Source organism: Aquarana catesbeiana, linkage group LG01 (genome assembly GCF_042186555.1).
Source record: "Aquarana catesbeiana isolate 2022-GZ linkage group LG01, ASM4218655v1, whole genome shotgun sequence".
Classification (NCBI taxonomy): Eukaryota; Metazoa; Chordata; class Amphibia; order Anura; family Ranidae; genus Aquarana; species Aquarana catesbeiana.
The window spans coordinates 75,795,979-75,822,877 of record NC_133324.1 but is presented as its reverse complement, the minus strand read 5'-3'; the positions used below and the strand labels follow the sequence as shown (position 1 = coordinate 75,822,877).

Here is a 26,899-nt window from a genome sequence, read left to right as displayed (position 1 = left end):
CCATAAGGACTCTGGGAGTCATGCTTGCAACTGTCAGTCTTGCAATGCCTCATAGGATATGTAGTTCCACAACAGCTGGAGGGCCGCAGTTGCCTGCCCCTGGTCTAAATGCCTAATGCAATGTGTGACCAGGAGGTTGTAAACGCAGACAGTTGAGCTGTGGTTTTATTGCTCCCACATCCCCAACTGCCCCGACCTAATCAAGGGCATGCAGACGCTTAGAGCTGTAAACATGCCACAGCTGTAATGCCAAATGTAAACAGGCAGTGAGGAGGCAATAGGTTGCTTCTGTGCCACCTGTCAAAATACCCTTAGAAAAGCAGATCACCGCAGATCACTTTTCAGAGGGTTAGTTAGGAATAATGCACATGAGAAGGAGTTTTCAGTGTGATTTGCTCTTTTTTTGAGAAACCTACTCTCACTTCCTGTTGTATCTGGAGACAGGAAGTGAAGGAAAATCTCCCCTTAAAGAAACACGTACACAAAAAGAGCACTCAGCACCCCGGGGGGATTTAACCCTAAAAAGCCTTTACTTTCCAGTATACTTTAAATAAAAAATAAAATAAATGATTGGTTGAACATAATGACAACTATTTTAGCAGGTAGCACAGTGTACATAATTGTTTCCACTATATTTCTAGTCCACAGTTTATTTCTAACCAGTATGGTACAAATTAAAGGACACTTTCTCTGTAAACTACAACTTTACAAACTCCATGGTGTACTGAGGACCCCTCCACCCCCCCCCCCTGTAAGGTGAAGTTATAGAGCTGGACACATCAGCGCCTACAGCGACCCCTGCGGCCGGAGGAGCGCACAGCCTGTCACGAATTAACCATCGGCAAGGCAACGCGTGTCGTCCCGCCCACCGGCCGCCGGCAGACCAATCAGCGAACGCCCTGTTGGCTGAGCATGGTTTCCCCGGTCACACTACGTCAGCACTGTCCAAGATGGCGATGTCCATAGAGCGGTGGCAGCAGCGTTCAGTGGCCGGGCTGTGCTCGGTGCTGGTTCTGTTCTGGAGCCTGAGCTGTGCCGGGGCGGAGGAAGACAAGCCGCCTCACCGCAGGTTCGAGTACAAGTACAGCTTCAAGGGGCCCTACCTGGTGCAGTCTGACGGCTCCGTCCCCTTCTGGACTCACAGTGGAAGTAAGTGCTGAGGGAGGGGAGACTGTGTACACCTCATATATACCCCTCCAGGGGGGAGACACCCCCATATATACCACTCCAGGGGGCGAGACACCCCCATATATACCACTCCAGGGGGCGAGACACCCCCATATATACTCCACCAGGGGGGAGACACCCCCATATATACAACACCAGGGGGAGACACCCCCATATATACTCCACCAGGGGGGAGACACCCCCATATATACTCCACCAGGGGGGAGACACCCCCATATATACTCCACCAGGGGGAGACACCCCCATATATACTCCACCAGGGGGGAGACACCCCCATATATACTCCACCAGGGGGGAGACACCCCCATATATACAACACCAGGGGGGAGACACCCCCATATATATACTCCACCAGGGGGGAGACACCCCCATATATATACTCCACCAGGGGGGAGACACCCCCCATATATACTCCACCAGGGGGGAGACACCCCCATATATACCCCACCCGGGGGGGAGACACCCCCATATATACCCCACCCGGGGGGGGAGACACCCCGTAAATATCCCTCCAGGGGGGAGAGACACCGTATATATTCCTCCAGGGGGGGAGACACCCCCATATATACTTCACCAGGGGGAGACACCCCCATATATACTCCACCCGGGGGGAGACACCCCCATATATACCCCACCCGGGGGGGAGACACCCCCATATATACCCCACCCGGGGGGGAGACACCCCCATATATACCCCACCCGGGGGGAGACACCCCCATATATACCCCTCCCGGGGGGGAGACACCCCCATATATACCCCACCCGGGGGGGAGACACCCCCATATATACCCCACCCGGGGGGAGACACCCCCATATATACCCCACCCGGGGGGGAGACACCCCCATATATACCCCACCCGGGGGGGAGACACCCCCATATATACCCCACCCGGGGGGGAGACACCCCCATATATACCCCACCCGGGGGGGAGACACCCCCATATATACCCCACCCGGGGGGGAGACACCCCCATATATACCCCACCCGGGGGGGAGACACCCCCATATATACCCCACCCGGGGGGGAGACACCCCCATATATACCCCACCCGGGGGGGAGACACCCCCATATATACCCCACCCGGGGGGGAGACACCCCCATATATACCCCACCCGGGGGGGAGGCGCCCCCATGTATAGTTCACGGTGGGGCACACCATATATGCTCCACCAGGGGGGAGATGCCCCCATATATAGTCCACCGGGGAGAAGACGCCCCCATGTATAGTCCACCAGGGAGAAGACTAGAGGTCGACCAATATATCGGCCGATATTTGGCGTTTTTTAATTAATTGGCCGATTGTGCTGATAAAAAAGGCCGATTATAACTTCAGCGCGACTTGCAAATGACTTCTGTAATAGATGTCAATGCAAGTTGCCTGAAGTCTTCTATGAAGCGACTTCTCTCCTCTCTGGGCAGCCTGCCAAATCTGATCAGAGAACCTGAAGAGATACAATGTTTCTACTTCAATGGACTGAACTCCAGTGTGGAGAAGTTCTCAGTTTAACCATTTAAAGACTCAATCTTTTCTGATACGTGTTGCTTACAAGTAAAAATCTTGTATTTTCTGCTAGAAATTCACTTAGAACCCCCAAACATTATATATATATATAAATTTTTTTTTAGCAGTTGTTGCAATATTTTATGTCACACGGTATTTGCGCAGTGGTCTTTCAAACGCAATTTTTAAAAAATCTGTTTTTGTGTATTTAATATTTAGGATATATATATATATATATATATATATATATATATAATATATTTTTTTTAATCTAAATTCTACATACAAGTGAACTGATTGGAGGTTTGTTTTGTTTAATTAATGTTTAAATGTAAAACATTTTCTGTATTACTTAAAGTTGATGACACACTGGAGCGGGCATGCGTTGACGGTAAAACACTGCTAGTTTTAGCGGTGCTTTATCGTCCTTTTAGCGGCGCCTTTCGGCTGCTAGTGGGGCGCTTATAACCCAGCTAGGGGCCGTGGAAGGGGTTAAATGTGCTGCTGCCGAAGCGCCTGCATTCATTTCAATAGGCAGGAGTGGTGGAGCAGCGGTATACACCGCTCCAAAGATGCTGCTTGCAGGACTTTTTTTTTTTTACCATCCTGCCAGCGCACCGCTCCAGTGTTAGAGCACTCGGGCTTTCACACTGAGACTGCAGGGGAGCCGTTTTGGAGGCACTTTACAGGTGCTATTTTTAGCCCAAAATTGCCTGAAAAACGCCCCAGTGTGAAAGGGGTCTAACTGTTAGATTTTATGAGATGAAAGGAAAAAAAAAATCGGGTTAACATATCGGCCCAAAAAAATCGGCATCGTATATCGGCCATCGGCCACCGCGATTTCTAAATATCGGCATTGAGCCAGAGAAAAACCCATATCGGTCGACCTCTAGAGAAGACGACTGGGGGGTGGGGAGAGACACCCTCATATATACTCCTTGTGAGGACAGACACCCCCCTACATAGCCCTCCTTAATACAGACACTTCCTATTTATCCATGATGTGAGTAGACCTTTATAATATCTATTTCCTGAGGGCAGACATTCCTGATATCGCTCTGCTGGAAGCACATACTACCTGTGCTCTGTCTGTGAGCAGACATTCCTCTGCATATCAGTGTTGATAGCAGACGTCTCCTGAATGGCTGATGAATGCAGACCTTACTTTTATACCCCAGGGACGTATACCTGATCTTCTTCTTTGTCTCTCAACACCCTCTCTGAGATAGCAGCAACTAAGGTGAGATGAAGATATGCTGAGCTCTGATAGAGGAACACTGCTGACCACCGACATCTGCGGAAGACCCCCCCGCCCCATTTACCCCTCCCGAGGACTGGCACCCCCCCCAGATACCCCTCCCGAGGACTGGCACCCCCCCCTAGATACCCCTCCCGAGGACTGGCACCCCCCCCTAGATACCCCTCCCGAGGACTGGCACCCCCCCCTAGATACCCCTCCCGAGGACTGGCACCCCCCCCTAGATACCCCTCCCGAGGACTGGCACCCCCCCCCTAGATACCCCTCCCGAGGACTGGCACCCCCCCTAGATACCCCTCCCGAGGACTGGCACCCCCCCCTAGATACCCCTCCCGAGGACTGGCACCCCCCCCTAGATACCCCTCCCGAGGACTGGCACCCCCCCAGATACCCCTCCCGAGGACTGGCACCCCCCTCTATATACCCCTCCCAAGGGGACAGGCATCCTCCTATATGACCCCCAAGGGGACAGGCACCCCCCATATATACCCCTCTGAGTAGTTTTTTGAGAACTACAAGCCGATAGCTGCAAAGAATGTTGGGGCTTGTAGTTTATTCGGACACAGCTGTGTGAATGAATGATGGGTGTGTGTGGGCAGAACTTCTCCCCGTATTGCTTTCATGGGAAGAGGGGGTATCGGGCAGGTGCAGCAGCAGTGGGAACATGTTCCAAAAACGGGTGTAACGTGTTCCTAAACGTGACCTTCTCCTTTTAACCTATCCAATGCAGGGGGAGGGGGTTCACCTTACATTTTATAGCAGCCTGGAGTTGTGCGTTCATTTCTTGATTGCACAGGTTCATAGTGCTCTGCAATACATCAGTAAATTATTGTCAGTTCCCCTTTTCCTGGGAAAAAGAACAAACCTTTTGTAGCAGCCAGCATGTCCCTTCATTATAAATGTTTTCACGTGTGTGCATTTGTGTGTATATTTGTGAAGAGTACTTGCTGCACTTACTGAAAAAAAAATACTGGTGTAGACTTACTAAAACTGATGTACACAGAATCTGGTGCAGCTGTGCATAGCAACCAATCGGCTTCTTCAATTTAAAGTAGAAGTCCACCCTAACACTAAAATTCCTGCATCTACAGACATCCACAATCTAACACTAACCCTGTAAAGAAGAGATCGGTATAGATACCTTTTTTAAAGCTCCCACCCTGGGCTGTCAGCTGTGGCTTCGCTGTGGAGGTGGGTGCAGAGGACACAGCCGACAATGGAAGCCCCATAGTAAGTCTATGGGTGACGTCACACCCCATTCATTTCACTTCTGTACCGTTGTCGCCGGTATCCTCTGCGGAGCTTCCGCCGCTGGAGATCAGGTCGGGTCGGCTTCAAAAAAGTTATGTATACTGATTTCTTCTTTACAGGGCTAGATAGGTTAGTGTTGTATCGTGGATGTCTGTAGATGCAGGGATTGATTTTAGTTTTAGAGTGGACTTCTACCTTAACCACTTGCCACCCGCCATATAGCAAAATGACGTCGGCAAAGTGGTAGCGATATCCTGACCGGATGTCATATGACGTGGCCAGGATAACAAGCCACCGTGCACCCCCGGGGGTGCGCATCGCAGCAATCGTTGTTGCGTCATCAGTCTGACACCCCGCAACTCCGATCTAGGTAAAGAGTCTGATGGAGGCTCTTTACCACGTGATCAGCTGTGTCCAATCACGGCTGATCACAATGTAAACAGGAAGAGCTGTTTATCGGCTTTTCCTCGCTCACATCTCACTTACGCAAGTAGAGGAGAGCCGATCGACTGCTTTCCTGATGGGGGGTCTGCATTGATTATCAACGCAGCCCCCCTCGGATGGCCACCACTGATGACCTGGTGGCCATGGGTGGCAATGTGCGCCCACCAGCAATACCTGCCAGTGCCTCCTAATCAGTGATGCCCATCTGTGCCGCCTGAGTGCCCATCTGTACCACCTCATCAGTGCCTGGCAGTGCAGCCTCATCAGTGAAGGAGAAAACGTACTTCTTTACAACATTTTATAATGGAAACGAAGAAACTTTTTTTTTTCTCACATTTTTCGGTCTTTTTTTATTTAGCAAAAAATAAAAACCGCAGAGGTGATCAAATACCACCAAAAGAAAGCTCTATTTGTGGGAAAAAAATGATAAAAGTTGAAATTTAAACAGCGACAGCATAAAAACTGAAGATTGGCAGGAAGGGGGGAAAGTGCCCGGTATTGAAGTGGTTAAAGCGGTAGTAAACCCTCCTAAAGAAAAACGATTTAAACAATAATATGAAATAACTATTAATTTAGAATCAAATGGGCACTATGAGTAAGCATAAAAATAGTTCTTATGCCCCGTACACACGATCGGAAATGCCGCCAGCAAAACTCCGACGAGAGGTTTTGGTCGGAAAATGCGTCTGTGTGTATGCTCCATCTGACTTTTTCTGGCGGAATTCCAGCCAGCAAAAGATTGAGAGCAGGTTCTCTATTTTTCGGTCAGAAAAAGTTCCTATCCGAAAATGCGTTCGTCTGTATGCAGTTTGGACGCGCAAAAAATCACGCATTCCTCAAACAATTTGACGCATGCTCGGAAGCATTGAACTTCATCTTCTTGGCTCGTCGTAGTGTTGTAGGTCACCGCGTTCTTGACAGTCAAAAGTTCAGAGAACTTTTATGTGACCGTGTGTATGCAAGTCAAGCTTGAACGGAATCCCGTCGGAAAAGCCATCGTATTTTTTTTCCAATCATGTGTACGCGGCATTAATGTAAATATTCTTTATATCCCAAACGCTGCTTCTTCATAATAGCCGGCGCCATCTCAACTGTGGTGGTCCGCGTCTGGTTATTTATTTCCGCCCGCAGTACATTTTCGACTCGTAATCCCGCGCATGCGCAGTAAATCGCATTATCCAATCCTCTTTTTCGTTTACGGTTACTACGGAAACAAACCATAACGAGTTAGGAGGAAGCATCGCGGGATGTCGGGGACGACATCGACAACAGGAAATGGCACAGCCCCAGACATAGCATTTTCCCGGCAGGGTCTCGGGTTGCCGGAAAGATAGAAGATACGGCGCATGCGCGGGCGACGTCATCGCAAACCAACATAGCGAAAACTCGCAAGGCAAGCAGGTAAAGACACAATTATTGATGGCAAATTATTTTAAACACTACAATTGATAATTCTATAGTCATAAAAATGGGTATATAACCGCTTTAAGCTTTGACAGTGAAATCTGGAAGCTGATTGGGTACTATGCACAGCTGCACCAGATTCTGTGTACACCAGTTTTTGTGACCCCCCCCCCCCCCGGATTTATAGAAGTCACAGCCAACAACTGATACAGAAGTATTGAGAATATGTTGTAAATTTGTCTGTCCGGTAACTATTGCTTTCTGTGAGAGAAATTCTAAAGAACATATTCTCTCTAAACTATCTTTTTTATTTTTTTTTTTATCATCATTCCTCTTAGAATATCTCTGGTGTTGGCTATGCACCACTGATTGACACGTGGTAGTTTCATTTCCCCTCATCTCAACTGATCTATGCTAACGCTGAGGTGTCCCTATTTGCCATGCGGCGGTGTCGGTGTACTAATATTTGTACTGAGTGAGCTTGTGGACTCTGACTTAGAAAACAATTTGGAACTTGCTGAGTGATTGTATTAACAATGGTGTACTGTGAACAGCTTGTAGTTATATCTTTTTTAGTTTAAATATCTTTTTATTTTTTGTTGTGAAAAGAATGATGGCCAGTTTTCAAACTTAGAGGAGGTCCAGGCTGGGTGAAAAAAATGTTGAAGTCAACAGATACAAATACTGTAGCTGCTGACTTTTAATATTAGGGGCACTTACCTGTCCAGGGAGCCCGCAATGTCGGTACCCCAGCTTATCTTCGGATCGACTCCCGAATGCAGCCGCCGCCATTCCTGGTAAGGGAACTCGGCAGTAAAGCCTTTCGGCCTCACAGCTGGTTGTCTACTGTATATGCGTGAAGTGCGCTGCACTTTCTAAATAGCCTGGCGGTGGGGGAAGGAGGAGGGGGGCTAAACTTCTGGCGGATCAGGCCCCAGCTCCGGAAGTGGGGAAGGGGACCTGTCAAAAACAGTGTGCATGTGCCAATAACGTCGGCACATGCTGATACAGGGGATATCTCCTAAACCATGCAGGTTTAGGAGATATCCATGGTAGCTACAGGTGAGCCTTATTGTAGGCTTACCTGTAGTAAAAAGTGGTTGTAAAGGGTTTACAAGCACTTTAAGCCCAGGTTCACACTCGCAGCAGGAATGAAATTGTGCGAGTTCAGCTGAACACGCACGATTTCATTCCTGCATGTCTGTCCCGACTTTGGGGGTAATTTCAGGGACATCTGTGTGAGTTTCTGCATAGATGTCTTTTGAAATCGCACCCCAAAGTCACCAAAAGTAGTACAGAAAGGACTTTTGGAAATCGGTGCGGTGCCGCAAACGCGGCGTTGCACCGATTCGGCATGGAAAAGAAGAAAGGTAATAGACTAAAGATAAATCACCGCGCTATAATAAAATTGATACATAAAAAGCATACTGAAGAAAATAAAATTGAAAAACCAAGGTGACAATTCACTGATCAAAAACAAAACGTAAAAGCAGCTGCTAAAAATGGGATACACACATTACATAATAAATACAAAAGAGGAGCAGCGCTGTGACAAAGAAAGTGAAAAAGTATATGTGATATACCCAAATCAAATAAATAAATAAATGAGTAAATACTAGACCCAAGTTTGCAATAGGTACCAAAGTTCATATAAATAGATAGAAAAAGTCCTATCCAAGATCAAACATAGGTAGTAGACAAAATAGGAAGCGTAGATAGGTAGAAATCCAAATATATCAATATGTCCTTCACCGCACCACTGTGGTATTGATAAAAATGCGCGCTTACCAAACGGCAAGCTTGAAAAAGCTTGCGACCTTAACCCGGTCGGGGCCTTTCAGGATGGAACCATCAAAGGAAAACACACATCACCTTCGCTTGGATTAAGCACGCTCACCACCAATTATCACTGTTTTATGGAGATGTACCCCTGGCTAGGGATAAACCATGTTGAGATCAGCTGTCGGCCAAGCTTAGCGCGTGTAGAAAGAGGCCGGAAGTCGGAACCAATTTTGTAGAAAGAGGCCGGAAGTCGGAACTTTTTGTAGAAAGAGGCCGGAAGTCGGAATCTTACAGATTACAGTACTGTATGAAATGATTTCACATCCCTTTTGTCCCCAGTGCTTTGGCCCATGCCCTGCATGCAGTTTTATATGATATATACTGTTCTTTCTGCCTGGAAACTGGAGATTGTCCATAGCAACCAAAAAGTGTCCCTTTACGTCAAAAGTGGCTTTAGACCAGCTAGAAAACAGCGATAGTAAATTAGAACACTTGCAGAATTGAGCGATAGTGAATTGTGGGGAAATTTATTTTATTACTATTTTTTTTTTTTAATTATTTATTTTTATTTATTATATTATAATTTATGTTTTTGTGTTTCAAACTTTATCATACCCGGGATATCTACTAGACTCTTGTTTGGACAGATTTAAGTGTGTTATTGTTAGGATTTACAGACCTACAATATAAAACGCCAAATTTCCATGCAAAATAATGGTACCGCTTTCAGCACCTAAAATCCAAAATAATCATACCGCCAGGGAGGTTAAGACATTAAATTGTTTAACTTTTTTTTTTATTGGATATGTTTTATAGCAGAAAGTAAAAAAAATACTGTTGTGTGTGTTTTTTTTTTTTTCCAAAATTTTGTCTTTTTTTTTCTTTTTTGCGCTATAAACAAAAAAAACCGCAGAGGTGATCAAATACAACCAAAAAAGCTCTATTTGTTGGGAAAAAATTACATAAATTTAATTTACAACGTTACATGATTGCGGAATTGTCAGTTAGTAACGCAGTGGAGCATAGCAAAACCATGGCCTGTTCGTGAAGGGGGGGGGGTAAATCTTCCAGAGGTCAAGTGGTTATAAATGGGCAACCACACTTTAAATTCAGTAATGACTATAATAGTTATTGCACTGATCCTAATATTGCAACAAGAGAAGTGCAATAATTTTATACCAAGCAATTTCTCTCAGTGGCTGGACAGCAGTGATATTGGGTTACCTCACTTTGTAGACATTTGTCTGTCTTTGCACAACATTGTTAGGAAGGGCTGTGTGCTTTTCAGATTAAACCAAGACATTGCCTGTATTACCAGACTGGTTAGCTTTCATTATGTATACAAATTTAAATATAACAGGTTAATAAGGATTCTTGAAATCATTGTTTATTCATGCTGAAGACATAATTGCATTATTTGCTTGGCAGTAAAAGTTAGACCGTATTAAAGCAGACCTGACTGTTCGTAAAACTGACATGGAAGGTTAACAGGCACCAGAAGAGAAGCACTTTTTTTTTCTTCAAGATCTCTTTGATTGCCTTTATGGCCTTGAAGGACGGGAGCGACATCATGACGCCACTTCCAGTCCAGGCTGGAAGTAATTTTTATTTATTTTTTTAAAGCAAAAGATCAAAACATAATTTTTTTTTTTTTTGGATCTATTGCTTTTAAAAATGAAGACATTTGGGGTCTTTTTGACCCCAGATATCTTCATACAGAGGACTTGTCATCCTTATTTCTACTACAAGGGATGTTTACATTCCTTGTAATAGAAATAAAAGTGAGTTAAAAACAAAACAAAACGCACAGTATAAAAAGTAATTAAAAAATAAAATTGAAAGTGCCCCTATCCCTCCATGCTTGTGCGCAGAATCAAGCGCATATGCAAGTCGCGCACGCCTATGTAAACCGTGTTCGCACCACACATGTGAGGTATTGCCGCAAACGTTGGAGCAAGAGCAATAATTCTAGCACTAGACCTCCTCTGTAACTCTAAACAGGTAACCTGTAAACACATTTAAAATGTCGCCTGAAATTGAGCTGCAGCACGGTGGCCAATAACAGGACAAGTTCCACTCAGAACAGGCCTCGCCATGGTGGACCAAAGTAGTTGAGTGAACGTGCTCAGCATCATATCCAGAGGTTGTCTTTGGGAAATAGACGTATGAGTGCTGCCAGCATTGCTGCAGAGGTTGAAGGGGTGGGGGGTCAGCCTGTCAGTCCTCAGACCATACGCTGCACACTGCATCAAATTGGTTTGCATGGCTGTCGTCCTAGAAGGAAGCCTCTTCTAAAGCTGATGCACAATGAAGCCCACAAACAGTTTGCTTAAGGCAAGCAGACTAAGGAAATGGATTACTGGAACCATGTCCTGTGGTCTGGTGAGACCAAGATAAACGTATTTGGTTCAGATGGTGTCAAGCGTGTGTGGCGGCAACCAGGTGAGGAGTACAAAGACAAGTTTGTCTTGCCTACAGTCAAGCATGGTGGTGGGAATGTCATGGTCTGGGACTGCATGAGTGCTGCCAGCACTGGGGAGCTACAGTTCATTGAGGGAACCATGAATGCCAACATGTACTGTGACATACTGAAGCAGAGCATGATCCCCTTCCTTCAGAGACTGGGCCGCAGGGCAGTATTCCAACATAACGACCCCAAACACACCTCCCAGACGACCACTGCCTTGCTAAAGAAGCTGAGGGTAAAGGTGATGGACTGGCCAAGCATGTCTCCAGACCTAAACCATATTGAGCATCTGTGGGGCATCCTCAAACGGAAGGTGGAGGAGCGCAAGGTCTCTAATATCCACCAGCTCTGTAATGTCATCATGGAGGAGTGGAAGAGGACTCCAGTGGCAACCTGTGAAGCTCTGGTGAACTCCATGCCAAGAGGGTTAAGGCAGTGCTGGAAAATAATAGTGGCCACACAAAATATTGACACTTTGGGCCCAATTTGGACATTTTTCCATTTTCACCATTTAGACTTTAATGGCTGGGTGTTGAGTTATTTTGAGGGGACAGCAAATTTACACTGTAAGGGCCAGTTCACACCAAATGCAGTTCGGTGCGTTTTTTTTTTCTGCACAAAATGCATGCACAGCGTTTTCCATGTATTCCAATGGCTCTAGTTCACACCATGCAGTCCATTTCCAGTCAGTTTCTGCACCGGAAACTGACTGCATGGTGTGAACTAGAGCCATTTGAATACATGGAAAACGCTGTGCATGCATCGCGTACCTTGTATGTGGTCATTCATAGGCATAAAATTCTGAAGAAGGGTGTAATCTGTATTAGCCCAAAACTGTTACTACTATGACTGCCTGTACATTTCGGATGTTCTGATTTTTTCATTAAAACACTTTGTTGTGCAGCAATCCCTCTTGATTTTTTTCTATGATATAAGCCCTTGGGAAGGCTTGACTGCTTTTGCACATGCTACTACTGATGTGCACCTCACCCTTTGGAGAGATAAAATATATATATATATATATATATATATATATATATATATATATATATATATATATATATATATATATATATATATATATATATATAAAATCTCCAAAGCTTTTTTTTTTTTTTTTTTTTCCTGTTGGTCATGTGCTTTCAGAAAATATATGGCTTGGGGGGCCTTTTACAAACTTTGAAAGCTATAAGGGAAAAATTGCAAAAATGGCCTGGCCAGCTGAGTGTACAAAATGGAGCACCGGGCCTGCAGCGAAAGGATTAAAGTGTATCTTTTTTTGAAAAAAATTGCATTTGAAAAATGGACTGCGCAAATAACGTGTAGCATTAAAAATTGCAGCGACATTTTATTCCCTAGGGTCTCTGCTAAAAAAAAAATGTATGATGTTTGGGGTTTCTTAGTATTTTTCTAGCAAAAAATACTGATTTTAACTTGTAAACAAAAAGTGCCAGAAAAAGCCTGCGTGGCAAGTGGAAGTGGTTAACATTTGACAGCTTTACTTTGGGGCCAGTTCACACCATAGAAACGAAGTCCGGATGCTTTCCAGATCTTTTTTCTGCATGCGCGTTTGGTGCAGTCCAGTGACCCCCCCCCCCCCCCTTCTTTTTTTTTTTTTTTTTTTCCTTCTTAACTTTAAGTAAGGACATGTGTGTTCCAGTGCGTTTTTGATGCTTTTTACAGCATTCCAATACAGTCCAGTGCAGGAAAATGCAGCATGTTCTGCTTTTTTTTTTTTTTTTTTTTTTCTAGAACGCACTGGAACTGCAAGCACTGGTGTGAACTATGCCACTGGAAATCATATAACCTTCTTTGCATGTTTTTTTGATGCATCAAAAACGCATGGAAAGTAGGTTATATGGTTTGCAATGGCATAGTTCACACCAGTGCAGTCAGTTCCAGTGTGTTCCAGTTCCAGAAAAAAAAAGTAGAACATGCTGCATTTTTTCTGCACTGGGCTGTACTGGAACGCTGTAAAACGCATCAAAAACGCACTGGAACGCACCTAAATGCACCAAAAACGCACTGCAACACACTTGTCCTTATTTAAGGTTAAGAAAAAAGAGGTGGGGAAAAAAAGCACTTGACTGCATCAAAAACGCACTGGAACGCATCAAAAATGTGCATGCAGAAAAGGACCTGGAACGCATCTGGACTGCTTTTCTATGGTGTGAACTGGCCCTTAAAGCAACCCTGCGGCTAAAATATAACCGCTAAAATAAGGGTCGTCTGGTAATATTTGTAAATATAAATACTCACCTCCACCAGTGCCTGCCCGGCTGTAACAAAGAGAACCCACCAACTGAAGATCCCGCAGAATCTAACCCTTCCTGAAGTGTAGATTTCCTGCTCCACCATTGTGCTCAGTGATTTAGTGACATAGCGGTCAGCAGGGACAACCACAGAGCGCCGCGGGGGACCAGGAATCTGGAACTCTGATTTGTCCGATCCTGAAGCTGGGATGGATTCATATAAACTAGTGAAAAAAAAAAAGCTAAAAACAAGAAAATTGTTGCTGAAAGCAACCCATTAGGTATTATTGCCTTTAATGTTGTTGGAAATGTAAAAAATACTGATGTCACTTTTGCCAGCACCTCTCCTCCTTCCTTTTTTTTTTTTTTTTTTTTTTTTTTTTTTTCTTCCCCTCATTTACTGTTGTCTGCCTTTTAACAAATCGGCACCAAAAAACTTTCCTGTGTTTTTAGTGCATTGTATTGGACTGGTCATAACTCCTATTTCTCTACAATGGTAACCAAGCCTGCTGTTGTCATTCTAGATGCCATTCCCAGCGCTGATCAGATCAGAATTACCCCATCCCTAAAGAGCCAAAAAGGATCTGTTTGGACGAAAACCGCATCAAGCTTTGAGAACTGGGAGGTGGAAGTGACTTTCCGGGTAACAGGACGTGGACGAATAGGCGCTGATGGGCTGGTAGGTTCCTGCCTTTTTCCTGGGTCTCTTTTTAAATTAAAACCATTTTTTTTTTCTATCAACAATGTTTGAAAATGCAAGTAAAGTTTTATGATTTTTTTTTTTTAGGGCGTTAAAGCATAAATACCTTGAAGTAACATTCCAGCCACACAGCTAAATACGAGCTTAAAGTGAATGTCAGTTACCTTGCAAAATATCTTTAAAGGGGAAGTCCACCCTAACACTAAAATCGCTACATCTTGAGACATCCACAATATAAGCCTAACCTATCTAGCCCTATAAAGAAGAAATCACTATACATACCTTTTTTGAAGCCGATTCTCCAGCGACGGAAGCTCTGCAGACGACACAGCCAACAATGGCTGTGAAATGAATGGGAAATGACGTCACCCATAGACTTACTATGGGGCTTCCGTTGTCGGATGTGTCCTCTGCACCCTCCTCCACAGCGAAGTTGCAGCTGACCGCTCAGCGTGGGAGCGGGTCTGATTGGCTTAAAAAAAAGGTATATATTTTCTTCTTTACAGGGTTAGATAGGTTAGTGTTAGACCGTGGATGTCTGTAGTTGTAGAGATTTTAGCGTTAGGGTGGTCGTCTCCTTTAATTCAGTTTTTTTTATGTGGCCAAAAACTTTACATGTGACCTATGATATGCTTTAAAGTGTAAACCCTCACATATACCCAGTGAAGTGAACAGCCTCAGATGATACACAGAGATGAAACAAATCTTCCTACATACGTTTTCCCTTGTATATCTGTGGTCTTCATCTTGCTATATTCTTTAGAAAGTGCACATCGTGTTAGAAATTTTCTCTTCCTGTGTAATCTTGGCATACGCTGTGTGACAGCTGATTGGAGGAAAGGCACAAACCCCCACTTCACATAGGCGAAGGAAGGAATGTGCAGAGCTGTGCTGTGAATAGACCAGCTCTCTGCTAATCTTATTTATTTACAGCACCCACCCCGACATAAATTTCAGGCTGGTTTTATCTCTGAGAACTTGTCAGAAGTTATTATGCTGATAACAGAAGAACGGAGAAGCAGAAGCACACGGGAATCAGGGCTTTGAAGAGAGATAAGAAAACACTGCAGATATATGTGCCTATGTCAAATTTCATGAATCAGATTTACGTCTACTTAAATGGTCCCCACTCAGGCTGTCAAGGTCCGATGAGTTGCAAAAACTTTGCATGGCACCAATGTGCCTTAAATAAGATGTAAACTCTTGTTTCCCCCTTCATCTTCCAGGACAGCTACTTGAGAGATGATTGGCTCCGCCCTCTACAGGAAACACAAATTGGACACAATTTAAAAAACCCCTCCCTTTCCTCTGACCCTCAGTTGTTTTGTGTTTCCTGACCCTCCAGGAGTGCACACCCAAACGTTAGTTTTTTCCATTGGTCTGGTAACTGATTGGCGGACCCACTCTTGTAGTATATGGCTAGACTAAGTGGTGGCTATGTCTGCTGAAGTTTTTTTTTTTCCAAAAGGGTTCCCTTTTTTCTGTTTCTTGTGGGTTACTTGCCGTTTTTACTTTAAACGGGCGAATCCCACACCCCAGCGTCCTTGGATCTGGATTACGTCCTGCCAGGGTGGACTTAGGTGAGGAAGATGGGCGAGAGTTGATTTCCTGGTGTTCGTTCTCCTCTCCGGGTGTACCAAAATGGCGTTGAGTGACGCACTTCCAGTGACATGGCAAACGGTGCCGGAAGTGGCGGGAAGCATTTCCGGGTGCCGAGCAGCCATGCGAGGACGAGCTGTCTGGGGGACCGCTGCTAGAGGCACAGGGAGCTTTGCTGGTACACACAGTCAAGCTCTTGGCCTAGCGCCGTGCGACGAGGGATCGGCACTCCTTGTTTACAGCTTCCTTACCTGTCTGCTAAGGGTTTTCTCTCATGGCTGCTGAGGACATCCCTGCAGATGGAGCACCCGCTCAGACTGATCCAGCGGCTGCATCCAATTCTAATGCTGCTCCTAAGGTATGTGTCTCTCCTGAATACCATATATGAGAGCTAACAGAGCGGGGGATATTTGGTGGTTTTGTCACAATCAGTGAAAAAATATTTTCCTTATATGCTTTTCCCTCACAGTTTTTTCCTAGGCTGGCAATCCTCCTAAGAAAGTGTGGGAACTGTTAGGTCTAGGCTTCCTGATAGCTGTAAGAAGCTTTTATGCCCCGTACACACGGTCGGATTTTCCGATGGAAAATGTCCGATCGGAGCGTGTTGTCGGAAATTCCGACCGTGTGTGGGCTCCATCGGACATTTTCCATCGGATTTTCCGACACACAAAGTTGGAGAGCAGGAGATAAAATTTTCTGACAACAAAATCCGTTGTCGGAAATTCCGATCGTGTGTACACAAATCCGACAGACAAAGTGCCACGCATGCTCAGAATAAATAAAGAGATGAAAGCTATTGGCCACTGCCCCATTTATAGTCCCGACGTACGTGTTTTACGTCACCGAGTTCAGAACGATCGGATTTTCCGACAACTTTGTGTAACCGTGTGTATGCAAGACAAGTTTGAGCCAACATCCGTCGGAAAAAATCCTAGGATTTTGTTGTCGGAATATCCGATCAATGTCCGACCGTGTGTACGGGGCATAATATGCAGGCTGTTGCCTCTTTAAAGGAATTGTTGCCTTCTTTTCAGTCCTTTAACAATCTGTTTAGCAGACTTAGGTCCTTCCACTTCAAAGTCCTTTACTGTAATTCAGAAGCCTTCAGTCTCGGCTGGGTCTCTACCTCCTTTAGTATCAGGAACCTTTAGTTCACAGCCTGTTTCTGACCTGGAAGAGAATTCAGCATCTGGCGAGGAGTTTGCGTCGGAGGTAGAAGAGACTGTTAGCTCAGCTAGATATCGTTTTTCTATTGAAGAAGTTGATGATCTGTTAGAAGCAGTTTATACTTCTGATCAGATTGAGATTTCCTAACAGACTCTGTTCAGGATAAAATGTACAGGGTCAGCAGGGACGTAAAACCTAAGACCCCTTTTAAAACTGAGGCGCTTTTCAGGCACTTTCACGCTAAAAAAAAGCGCCTGAAAAGCTCATGAAAACCTATTTTCATTAAAATCAATGAATGCTTTCACACTGGGGCAGTGCGCTGGCAGGGTGGTGAAAAAGAGCCCCTCTCCATTGCAATGAATGGAAAGCACTTCAAAAGCGCCTGAAAAGTTCTTCAAAAGTGCTCAGTGTTTTGCTGGCAGTTTACAAGCACCTCAGTGTGAAAGGGGCCTAAGTCTTTTCCAGTACCTAATTTCTCTCAAAGAACGTAAAGCCTGGGATGCCTCGGCCTTTTCTCTTCGTTCAGCCCTAGCATCCACTTGTGTTGCTAGGAATCTGGAGGTGTGGGTTCAAAGGCTGGATGCACTTTCTCTCCGACACTCCTGTGGAGGAGGTCAGGGAGTCTTTCCCCTGTATTGCCAAGTCGGACAAATTTCTGGCTGACGCGGAAGCAGATACAGTTAGATCAGTGGCGAGAATGTCAGCACGCATTAATTGCACATGACAAGCCATCTGGTTGTAAACCTGGGAGGGGTATCTAACCTCCAAGGATAAACTGTGCGGGATTTCCTTTGAGGGCAAGCTTTTATTCGATTCCACCTTGGAGGAAGTCTTAGCTTGTTCCTCAGAGAGAAGAGGACTTTTCATAGCTTCCAGAACAAAGCTAATTTTAACACCGATGTCCGGCGGCTTTTGAATGGTCATCAATTTAAGCGTCCCAAACAAGTTTTTGGTTTACAGACGATTCCAGATGGAAAGTATTTACTCAGTCACATTTCTGTTGCTTCCAGGAGTGTTCATGGTATCTCTGGAACTTCAGGACGCTTATCTTCATATCCCAATCTACCAGAATCGGCAGTAATTTCTGAGATTTACGATCCTCGCAAAGAACGATCCACAACATTGCCAGTTTAGAGCCCTCCCTTTTGGTCTCTCAGCAGCCACGAAAATCATGGCCAAGATCATGGTCTGTTTTTGGATACAAAAGATCTCAATTGTTTTGTATCTGGACGTTTTTTTGATCTTTGCCTTTTACAGGATCTACAGTTGATTTAGCAGACCTTTCAAAAGTTGGGCTGGAAGTTAAATCTGAAGAAGTCTTGCTTGCTTCCTTCCCAGAATGTTCTCTTTTTTTGGGTTACCTGATCAACTCAGTCTCCAAAAGGTTTTTATCTTCTGGGGGAAAAGATAGCAAACATTCTTCACTCCGTGCAGGGTTTCGGGTTACTCCCGCAGGCATCCCTTCATCAACCAATGCATTTATTGGGCTTGATGTCTGCAGCAAATTCCAGGGGTGCCACGGGTCCAATTGCATTCCAGGCCCTTTCAGGCATGTCTTCTGCATCATTGGAATTGCAAGAAAGACTCCTTGAGTCAGCTTGTTCAAGTTCCAGGAGAAGATTTTCTCAATCTGTCCTGATGGGAGCAGCCGGAACATCTGCAGGGAGGGAAAACTTGGCACAGCATTCCCCAGTATAAATTACCACAGATGCCAGCCTGTGGGGTTGGGGAGCTCATTCAGAAGACTGGCAGGCTCGGGGCTCCTGGCTGCCAGAGGAGGCAGCTAAATCGTCAAACTTCAGATATCTTTTAGCCATGAGGAAGGCTTTAGTAGCTCGGTAGGCGAGAGCCGCTGCAAGAAACCTGTTTGGTTCTCAACGTGGCGTACCTCAACGAGCAGGGGGGGCACTTACTTGGGCAGGCCACTATTGTTGAGCCAGCAGATTCTTACCTGAACAGAGAACAATGTTTCTTCGGTCAGGGCAGTTCACATCATTGGGACTGCAAATGTTCTGACAGTCTTTCTGAGCAGAATAAGTATCTGCTGCAGCAAGTGAGAACTGTACCAAGAAACTTTCCAGGAGATCATATTGGAGTGGGGTGTTTCCAAAGTGGATCTTTGGACATCCAGTCTCAACAGGAAGCTTCCAGCTTTCTTCTCACTGGAGAGAGAGGCGGGGTCCTTAGGGACAGATACACTCTTTCCCGTGGGATTTCACTCTGGCCTACGCCTTCCCTCCATGCCCTCTGTTGCGCCAAGTAATTCGTAAGATTATTCAAGAACAAGCAGAAGTTGTCCTGATTTGCCCCAGGATTTGGTGGCCCAGGAGGAATTAGTTCTCTGCACTGAGAGCGCTTTCGAAAGACCCCCCCCCGGCCCCTGCTGGAGCGAAGGGACCTTCTCCGTCAAGGGCCAATACTCCATCCAATCCCTCAGATTTACCATATGATGGCCTGGAGGCTGAGTGGCGCATCCTACATTTAAAGGGGTGTTCAGTTAAAGTTAGTGAATCTATTTTAGATAGCCGTAAGTTAGTCACTAGAAAGATTTATGGGAAAGTTTGGAAGACTTTTGTTTCCTGGCAGAAGAAAGCAGGAGTTGATTACTTTTCTATCACCTGTATACTGGCGTTCTTACAGCAAGGGGTAGAAAGAGGGCGTTCTGTCAGCACCCTTATGCCCCGTACACACGGTCGGATTTTCCGATGGAAAATGTCCGATCGGAGCGTGTTGTCGGAAATTCCGACTGTGTGTGGGCTCCATCGGACATTTTCCATCAGATTTTCCGACACACAAAATTGGAGAGCAGGAGATAAAATTTTCCGACAACAAAATCCGTTGTCGGAAATTCCGATCGTGTGTACACAAATCCGACGGACAAAGTGCCACGCATGCTCAGAATAAATAAAGAGATGAAAGCTATTGGCCACTGCCCCGTTTATAGTCCCGACGTACGTGTTTTACGTCACCGCGTTTAGGACGATCAGATTTTCCGACAACTTTGTGTGACCATGTGTATGCAAGACAAGTTTGAGCCGACATCCGTCGGAAAAAATCCTAGGATTTTGTTGTCGGAATGTCCGAACAAAGTCCGACCGTGTGTACGGGGCATTAGAGTTCAAGTTGCTGCCCTGTCTGTTCATGGAAAGAAGACTAGCTGAGGAACCTTTGATTAAAAGATTTCTCTCAGCAAGAACTAGACGTACACCCAGAGTTGTGTAATGGTTTCCTCCCTAGGATCTGTCATTGGTTTTTAATGTTTTTAGCAGAGCTCCTTCTGAACCGTTAGATGAGGCCTCTTTGAAGTTGATTACTTTAAAGATTACCTTTCTTCTGTCCATAATTTCTGGGAAAATATTTCGGATTTGGAGTCCCCCTCTTGTAAATACCCTTTCTTGTGAATTTAGGGTAGTGATTAGTCCTGATCCTTTTATTCTCATCCAGTTTTCTAAGATCCTAGGAGGTAGTTCTTCCTAGTTGTTGTTCCTCCCCCAGGAATTCAGAGGAGGAAAGATTTCATTTTTTGGTTGTGAAGAGATGTCTTCTACATTTTTTAAAAGTGCTTAGTAAGTTTAGGAAATCCTCCAACTCTTAATTTCATTTAGTGGCTCTTAAAAGGGGTCCAAAGCTTCCAAGGGTTCCATTTCCAGATGGATTAGGGAAGCTATTTGTGTAGCTTACAGGTCATCAGGTCAGACCCCTCCTACCAGAGTTAAAGCTCAGTCTACTAGATCTCTGGCCGCGTTATGGGCAGGAAGAGCGGGAGCATCATGGGTAGAGAGATCCAAAGCCGCTGTCTGGTCCTCCCCTCATGCATTCATCAAGCATTATAGAGTCCAGATGCTCTCCAGCCAGGACCTCTCCTTTTGAAGGAAAGTACTTCAGGCTGTTGTCCCTCTCTAAGGTGTGGAATCTTGCTTATCCTCTCAAGTAGCTGTCCTGGAAGATGAAGGGGGGAAAAACCCCATTAGACTTACCGGTAACGGTATTTCCATGAATATTCCAGGACAGCGTCTATAGTCCCACCCTATTCTTTATTTACTGGTCTCCTTGTTTAACCTAGTGGTGTTTTTAGTGATATTCTGTCATTCCTCTGCCTGGTGGTGGAGGTTTACTTGATCTTCAAACAACTGAGGGTCAGAGGAAAGGGAGGGGCCTTTTAAATTGTGTCTGATTTGAGTTTCCTGTAGAGGGCGTAACCAATCATCTCTCAAGTAGCTCTCCTGGAAGATTCATGGAAATACCATTACCGGTAAGTCTAACGGGGGTTTTTTGAATTTGTGCTGAAAGAAATGCCATGTCAATACTAGCTGTTTTAACTTTTTTCCAACCCGCTAGCAATAGATCTACTGCGAGTGGGTGGCACAGCAGTGTACCTGTACTTCCTGGGGTGCCCCTGTGAACCCTTGCTTTGATTGGACACAGATTTTAGCCGATGATTTCGTCTGAAACCTGCTGATTGGCTGTATCCAATCACTGCACGGAGTTCTGTGTTTACAAAAGCAGGGATAAAAAAGTCTGATCAGTACATAAAGGCAGCACACATTACGCTTGTTAAGCAAACAGTTAACCTTTTGATTACCCCAAGATGTTAACCCCTTCCCAGCCAGTGTCATTAGTGCAGTATTTCCACTGACCACTGTGTATTAGTGTCACTAGCGATGCCAGTGTCAGTTAGTGACCTTCCCAGCCAGTGTCTGTTTGTTACAGATTGCCCGCTACATTATCACAGTCCTACCATGGTGCTGATCATTACCAATATTGTGTCTATAGCTGCAAAAATTCCAGTATATATACCATAGTTTGTAAACACTATAACTTTCACACAAACCAATGAATATACACTTATTGTAATTAAATTTTTTTTTTTTTTTTTTTTTTTTATTTTGGCCTAAATTTTTTGAAGAAATTTGATTTTCTTTCTTTAATTGGACATGTTTTATTACAAAGTAGAAAATATTGAATTGATTATTTTTTTTTCTCAAACATTTTAGTCTTTTTTTTTTTTTCAGTTATAGAATAAAAAAACCCAGCAGTGGCGGCCCGTCCATTAGGGTTGCAGGGGCGCCGCCCCACGATCCATGCATCCGGCCCCCTAATCTTCATGCGCCGGATGCATTGAGGGTGTTTTTTTTTTTTTTTTTCTTGAAACATGTGATTAGAGCCAGAGGCTATAATAGGCTTCGAAAAAGGGTGGGCTCTGAGTCCACCCAGTTGTGACAATAGCAAATTAATATTCACTATTGTCACACTGATTCTCCTCCCGGCCAATCAGGAAGCGGGTCCTGAGACCCGTTATTGACCAAAAGGAGAAGCCATCCTATTGGCCTAGGAGGAGGGAGGAGACAAACGGCCGCCGTGATGCTGAGGAGATGCAGGGGAAGCCTGCCGCCTCCACATGTCAGTCCGGGGGCAGCACAGGATGAGTGAGCCGGGGTGGGGGTCATCTGGGTGTATAATGCGTGGTGCGGGCCGCAGCGCCGGTGGGGTCCCTGTGGTCAGGTCCATCTGCACAGTGCTGAATAGCAAAAAATGGCCTGGTCATGAAGGTGGTAAAACCTTCCAGTGGTCAAATTACTGTACTTTTAGAGAAACTACCGTATATTTTTGCCTACCCCAAAGTAACTCCCCAAATGTATACTTACCTGAATCAGATGGCAGCCCATATAAATCTTCAGAGCCTTCAGACAAAAGCTTCTTTACCTGGCCCTGTCTTCCCCCAATGACTTCTATGGAGGCAATCCGCCGACAGTTTCACTAGAGACTGTGCCATAGACGTCTATGGAGAGTGATTGTGCGTGCATGACCAGGGGAAAAGAAAAAATTGTCTGTAGGCTCTGAAGGTTGCTTCAGGCTGTGGCCAACCAGTTTAGGTAAGTATGCATTAGGGGATAATATGCAAAAAGCATGACTGTACTTTCTCTAAAAGTGAAATTCTCCTTTAGGCCGTGTTCACATGGCAGCACGAATTTGGCTGAATTTGGACCTGAAATGGACCAGAAGACGCACAGGACTCCTGTGCAAATTCGCACTGGAGCCGCTCCGGAGATGTGTGAACCGACTCCATAGACAGCTGGTCACAATCTCCTGACATTCTAATTGGATGCAGGGAAAACCCTCATCCAGTAGTGTGAACCCAGCCTTAAGAAGGGTTCTTGTATTTTAGTGGAGGGCTTTTTAGTTTTTTTTAGGGCCCTTTCACACATGTATGCATTTTTAACCATGTGTTAGGACGACGGTCCCCAACCTTTTTGACACCAGGGACAGATTTTGTGGCAGCCAATTGTTCCAGGGACCAGGGGGGAATATTCATAGGGAGTCTGTCTTTAGCCCCCCCCCTTCACATCACAACCCCCTTTACAGCCATGTCCCACAGTGTCCTCGGTTCCCCTTCACATCATAGTCCTCCTTTACATTGGAGTGTCCCTTTACCATGCATTTCCCTTTACTTTAATGTATAGGGGACTGCACTGTAATGATTACAGTGCCCCTTTCCAGTGCAGTCCCCATTATGTCACTGTGCCCCTTTACGTTACACCACCTGCTCTTTTGATAACATCGTCTGGTGGCAGGAGACCCGGGAGAGGACACGCAGGCTAAGTGGCACAGCAGGAAGTGAGCTTCAATAGCGGTTGCCGCTCACCTCCTCCCGTGTGGCCTGGCCATCAACAGGCCGCAGACCGGTACACACATGGAACAACAAAAACTTCTTACTAAGTGCACCTGAAATATATTAGAAGTACTCACTAAAGTGCCAAAAAAAATGCTTAAAAACACAGTACATGACAGAATTTTTTCTTTTTTAATTTTGTTTTTACACGGTTTAAATGTCTTTAACTATAGGTAATTTGAGTTGTCACCCCTGCCATGCTGCCAGACAAGAGAACCTTCTATCAAACAATGTTCCATACCATATATCTTACAGCAGTGATCCTGCCTAGTGAATAATTTGCAATAAGTTTGGCCCTCCAGCTGATGAAATGTTTATGAATCTTTGCTATATGCAGTGTGTGTTCTTCCTGTAATCTGTTGTCTTTTATTGTGTGTGTGTTTTTTTTTTTTTTTGTGTGTGCGCAGGCTATCTGGTACACGGCGGAGCAGGGTCTGGATGGCGAGGTGTACGGAGCCGCTAACGCGTGGAACGGTGTGGGGATTTTCTTTGATTCCTTTGACAATGATGGAAAGGTTTGTTTGCTTTGCTGTTGCACTTTGTTATAGTCGTACTGTGTTACAGATTACACAAAGGACAAAGCTTGTTTGCTTAACTGCTGAAAATTGCATTAAACCAAATTATCTTCTTTATCCCTACAAGAAGGGTTGTATGAAATCAGATACAGTTCTTTGCTTTCACTTAACTATCACACACACTGTGTTATGGCTCAGGAAAATCTTTTATAGAGACTCAGTTTGAAGTCTATAGACATCAAGAGCTTTGAATAGCACTGCACACCTCCACTTACACGGTTTCTACATTCAAAGCACATGGGCTATATAATATTGGAATTACATTTTTCAGAATGTGTAAAATGAAGCTATTTCACAGAAGCACTGCTGGTTATGTACAACGTTTTTTGTTTTTTGTTCCCCCCCCCCAGTCTTCTTCCAGAACAGCATATGAGAGACAGAAGTTTCCACCCACTGGGACAGCAAACATGTACTTACAGTCGGGTTGAATGAAAAAAAATTATCCAATTTCCCCTTACACCCATTTGAAGTGGGGGAATCACTCCTGCTGTGCTATTGTGTTCAGATGGCGGGGAGGCTTAATGGATTATATTTCAACAGAACGGGCAGACCCCGAAAGGAAGCTTTTCTTCTCAAATACCCTTAAGCACAGGTTCCCTTTGAAGAGAATTCTGAGCCCCAGTTCAGCAGATTTTACTGCCAGGAGACTTGATAAAAAATCAACCAGTGCACATCAGAATGATGTTCGCACTGGGACCCATGACATCTTGTGTCCTGGTGGAGTGGTGGGCTTAGTTTTATCAGGGACCCCTTCAAGCCTTTCTCACATGGAACTGCTCTCATTCTTTAAACTCTGTGGTGTCCAGTGCAGTCTCTGGTGTAGAATCCATTCACACCTACCACTAGGCCTCCTTTGGGTCTTCCCCATATCTCGAAGTGTAACCATGGGTGCGAATACTCGCGAATGGAGCACCCATGTAAAAAACTTAATGCTAGAAGGTCATTGGAACCTGGAAAAGACCAGGCAGCTGTTCAATTGGAAGAGTTCACTGCAGTGTGGAGAGCTTTGAATGATCTCTTAGGAAGAAATTACAGATCATCACCTATTGGCCCTACCAGACAATGGTGGCTTATATCAGAAGACACGGGACATGAGAAGTCCTTCTCTACAGTCAGTAGCAGAAGTAATGTTTTTTTTTTGGGCAGAACAGAATCTCAGTTCCTTCTCTTGCAATCCATTTGAAGGGTCCCCACAGTTGTCTGGCAGATTTTTTTGAGATTTCAGCTACAGGGAGCAAACTGGTCCCTATATCCAAAAGTCTTCACTTTCTGTAAATGGGCCTGTTTGCCTCACAGAACAATGTCGAGATGTCAACCTAGAAATCATGCAATGGGTCGCGATGCCCTCACCAATCCCTGGAACATCAATCTATGGTAAACGCCTTCCTCCCCCATTCAGACTTGTGCCAAGGATTGGAAATTATGCTTAGCGAATCTGATTTTGATTGCTCCATTCTTGCCCAAAAGAATTGGTTCTTTTCTGCCCATTCATACCCAATGCTGAGACTGGCCAATGCAGACCATCCTGATGAGCAGTTGGTTTATCCAGAGCAAAGGCTGTTAAGCATCTGCAATAGTATTTTCATAATTACTGCAGTGTATATAGCAAAATTGAAGGGATTTAAAAAAAATGTAAAATCTTTTGGAGAATTTCTCACACAATGCAGTTATTGAGCACTTGCGTCAAAAGCCATGACAAGCTTGAAAAGGTACAATTGCTGAAATGCCAAAGTAGTTATTTCCATTCACTCATTCACCTAGCAGATATTAGTGAGAAGATATTCCGATTTGTAAAGAGTGCAGCATGAGTGTCAGTATGGTCTAAACCTTCAAAACAGATCAAGAGGGAGGATCCATGGGACCGCAGCAAACAACTGTACAGAAATTAAATCCAGCTCGATCCAAAAAAAAGACACATTTTAACTTGCATATTAAGAAGGAAATATAGTAGCTAACTGGCCCTAGAGGGAATGGATTAGGGTAAGGAGAGAAAAAGAGGGGAGGGAGGGAGCGTAGATGGGGACATAAAAGGTGGGTGAAGGGGGGCGGGTCGCTACCTGGGTGTGCTTCTCTAAGGCTCGATTCACACCTATGCATGTTGCTTTTGAGCGTTTTTGGAGGTTTTTTTTTCATGCTTGCCACGTTTTTGAGCAGCGTTTTTGCGGCGTTTTTGCCGCGATTTGCGTTTTTTTTTTTTTTTTTTTTTTTTTTTACAGTCTTAAAAAAAAAAAAAAAAAAAACGGCAAAAACGCATCAAAAACGCTGCAAAAACGGTGCACATGCGTTTTTGATGCTTGTCCATTGAATTGTATTACATGCAAAACGCTGCATTTTGCATGAAAAAAAGTCCCTGACCCTTTCCAAAAATGCAGAGATACAAAAAGGCATTGATGTGAACATGTTCCATAGGAACCCATGTTAAAAAATTCCCATGCATTTCTGCAAAATGCATCAAAAAACGCGCTAGTGTGAATGGAGCCTAAGAAACCGTATAAGTAGAGATGTGGTCGGAAGGATACAGAACTGCATCAGTCGCCATGAGCGGGGGACATCATCTGTAGATGGTGATCAGTGGCGGTGTAGTATCAAAATTTCTCTCTAAATCTTTCTAATTAAATTTTGCTAGACAAGGAACCTATA

The 26,899-nt window shown here is 44.7% G+C and overlaps 1 protein-coding gene across 1 annotated transcript in view; it reads left to right on the top strand.

Annotated features, from left to right (window-relative positions):
* The first annotated feature begins 900 nt into the window (after positions 1-900).
* The window catches only part of LMAN1 (lectin, mannose binding 1), a 60,721-nt gene continuing 34,722 nt past the window's right edge, over positions 901-26,899 (top strand). Inside the window, exons 1-3 of the mRNA XM_073620634.1 lie at positions 901-1,149; positions 14,073-14,227; positions 24,092-24,199. Coding sequence (XP_073476735.1) covers positions 951-1,149; positions 14,073-14,227; positions 24,092-24,199 — 462 coding nt within the window. The 5' untranslated portion in view covers positions 901-950. The remainder of the gene's footprint in view (positions 1,150-14,072; positions 14,228-24,091; positions 24,200-26,899) is intronic.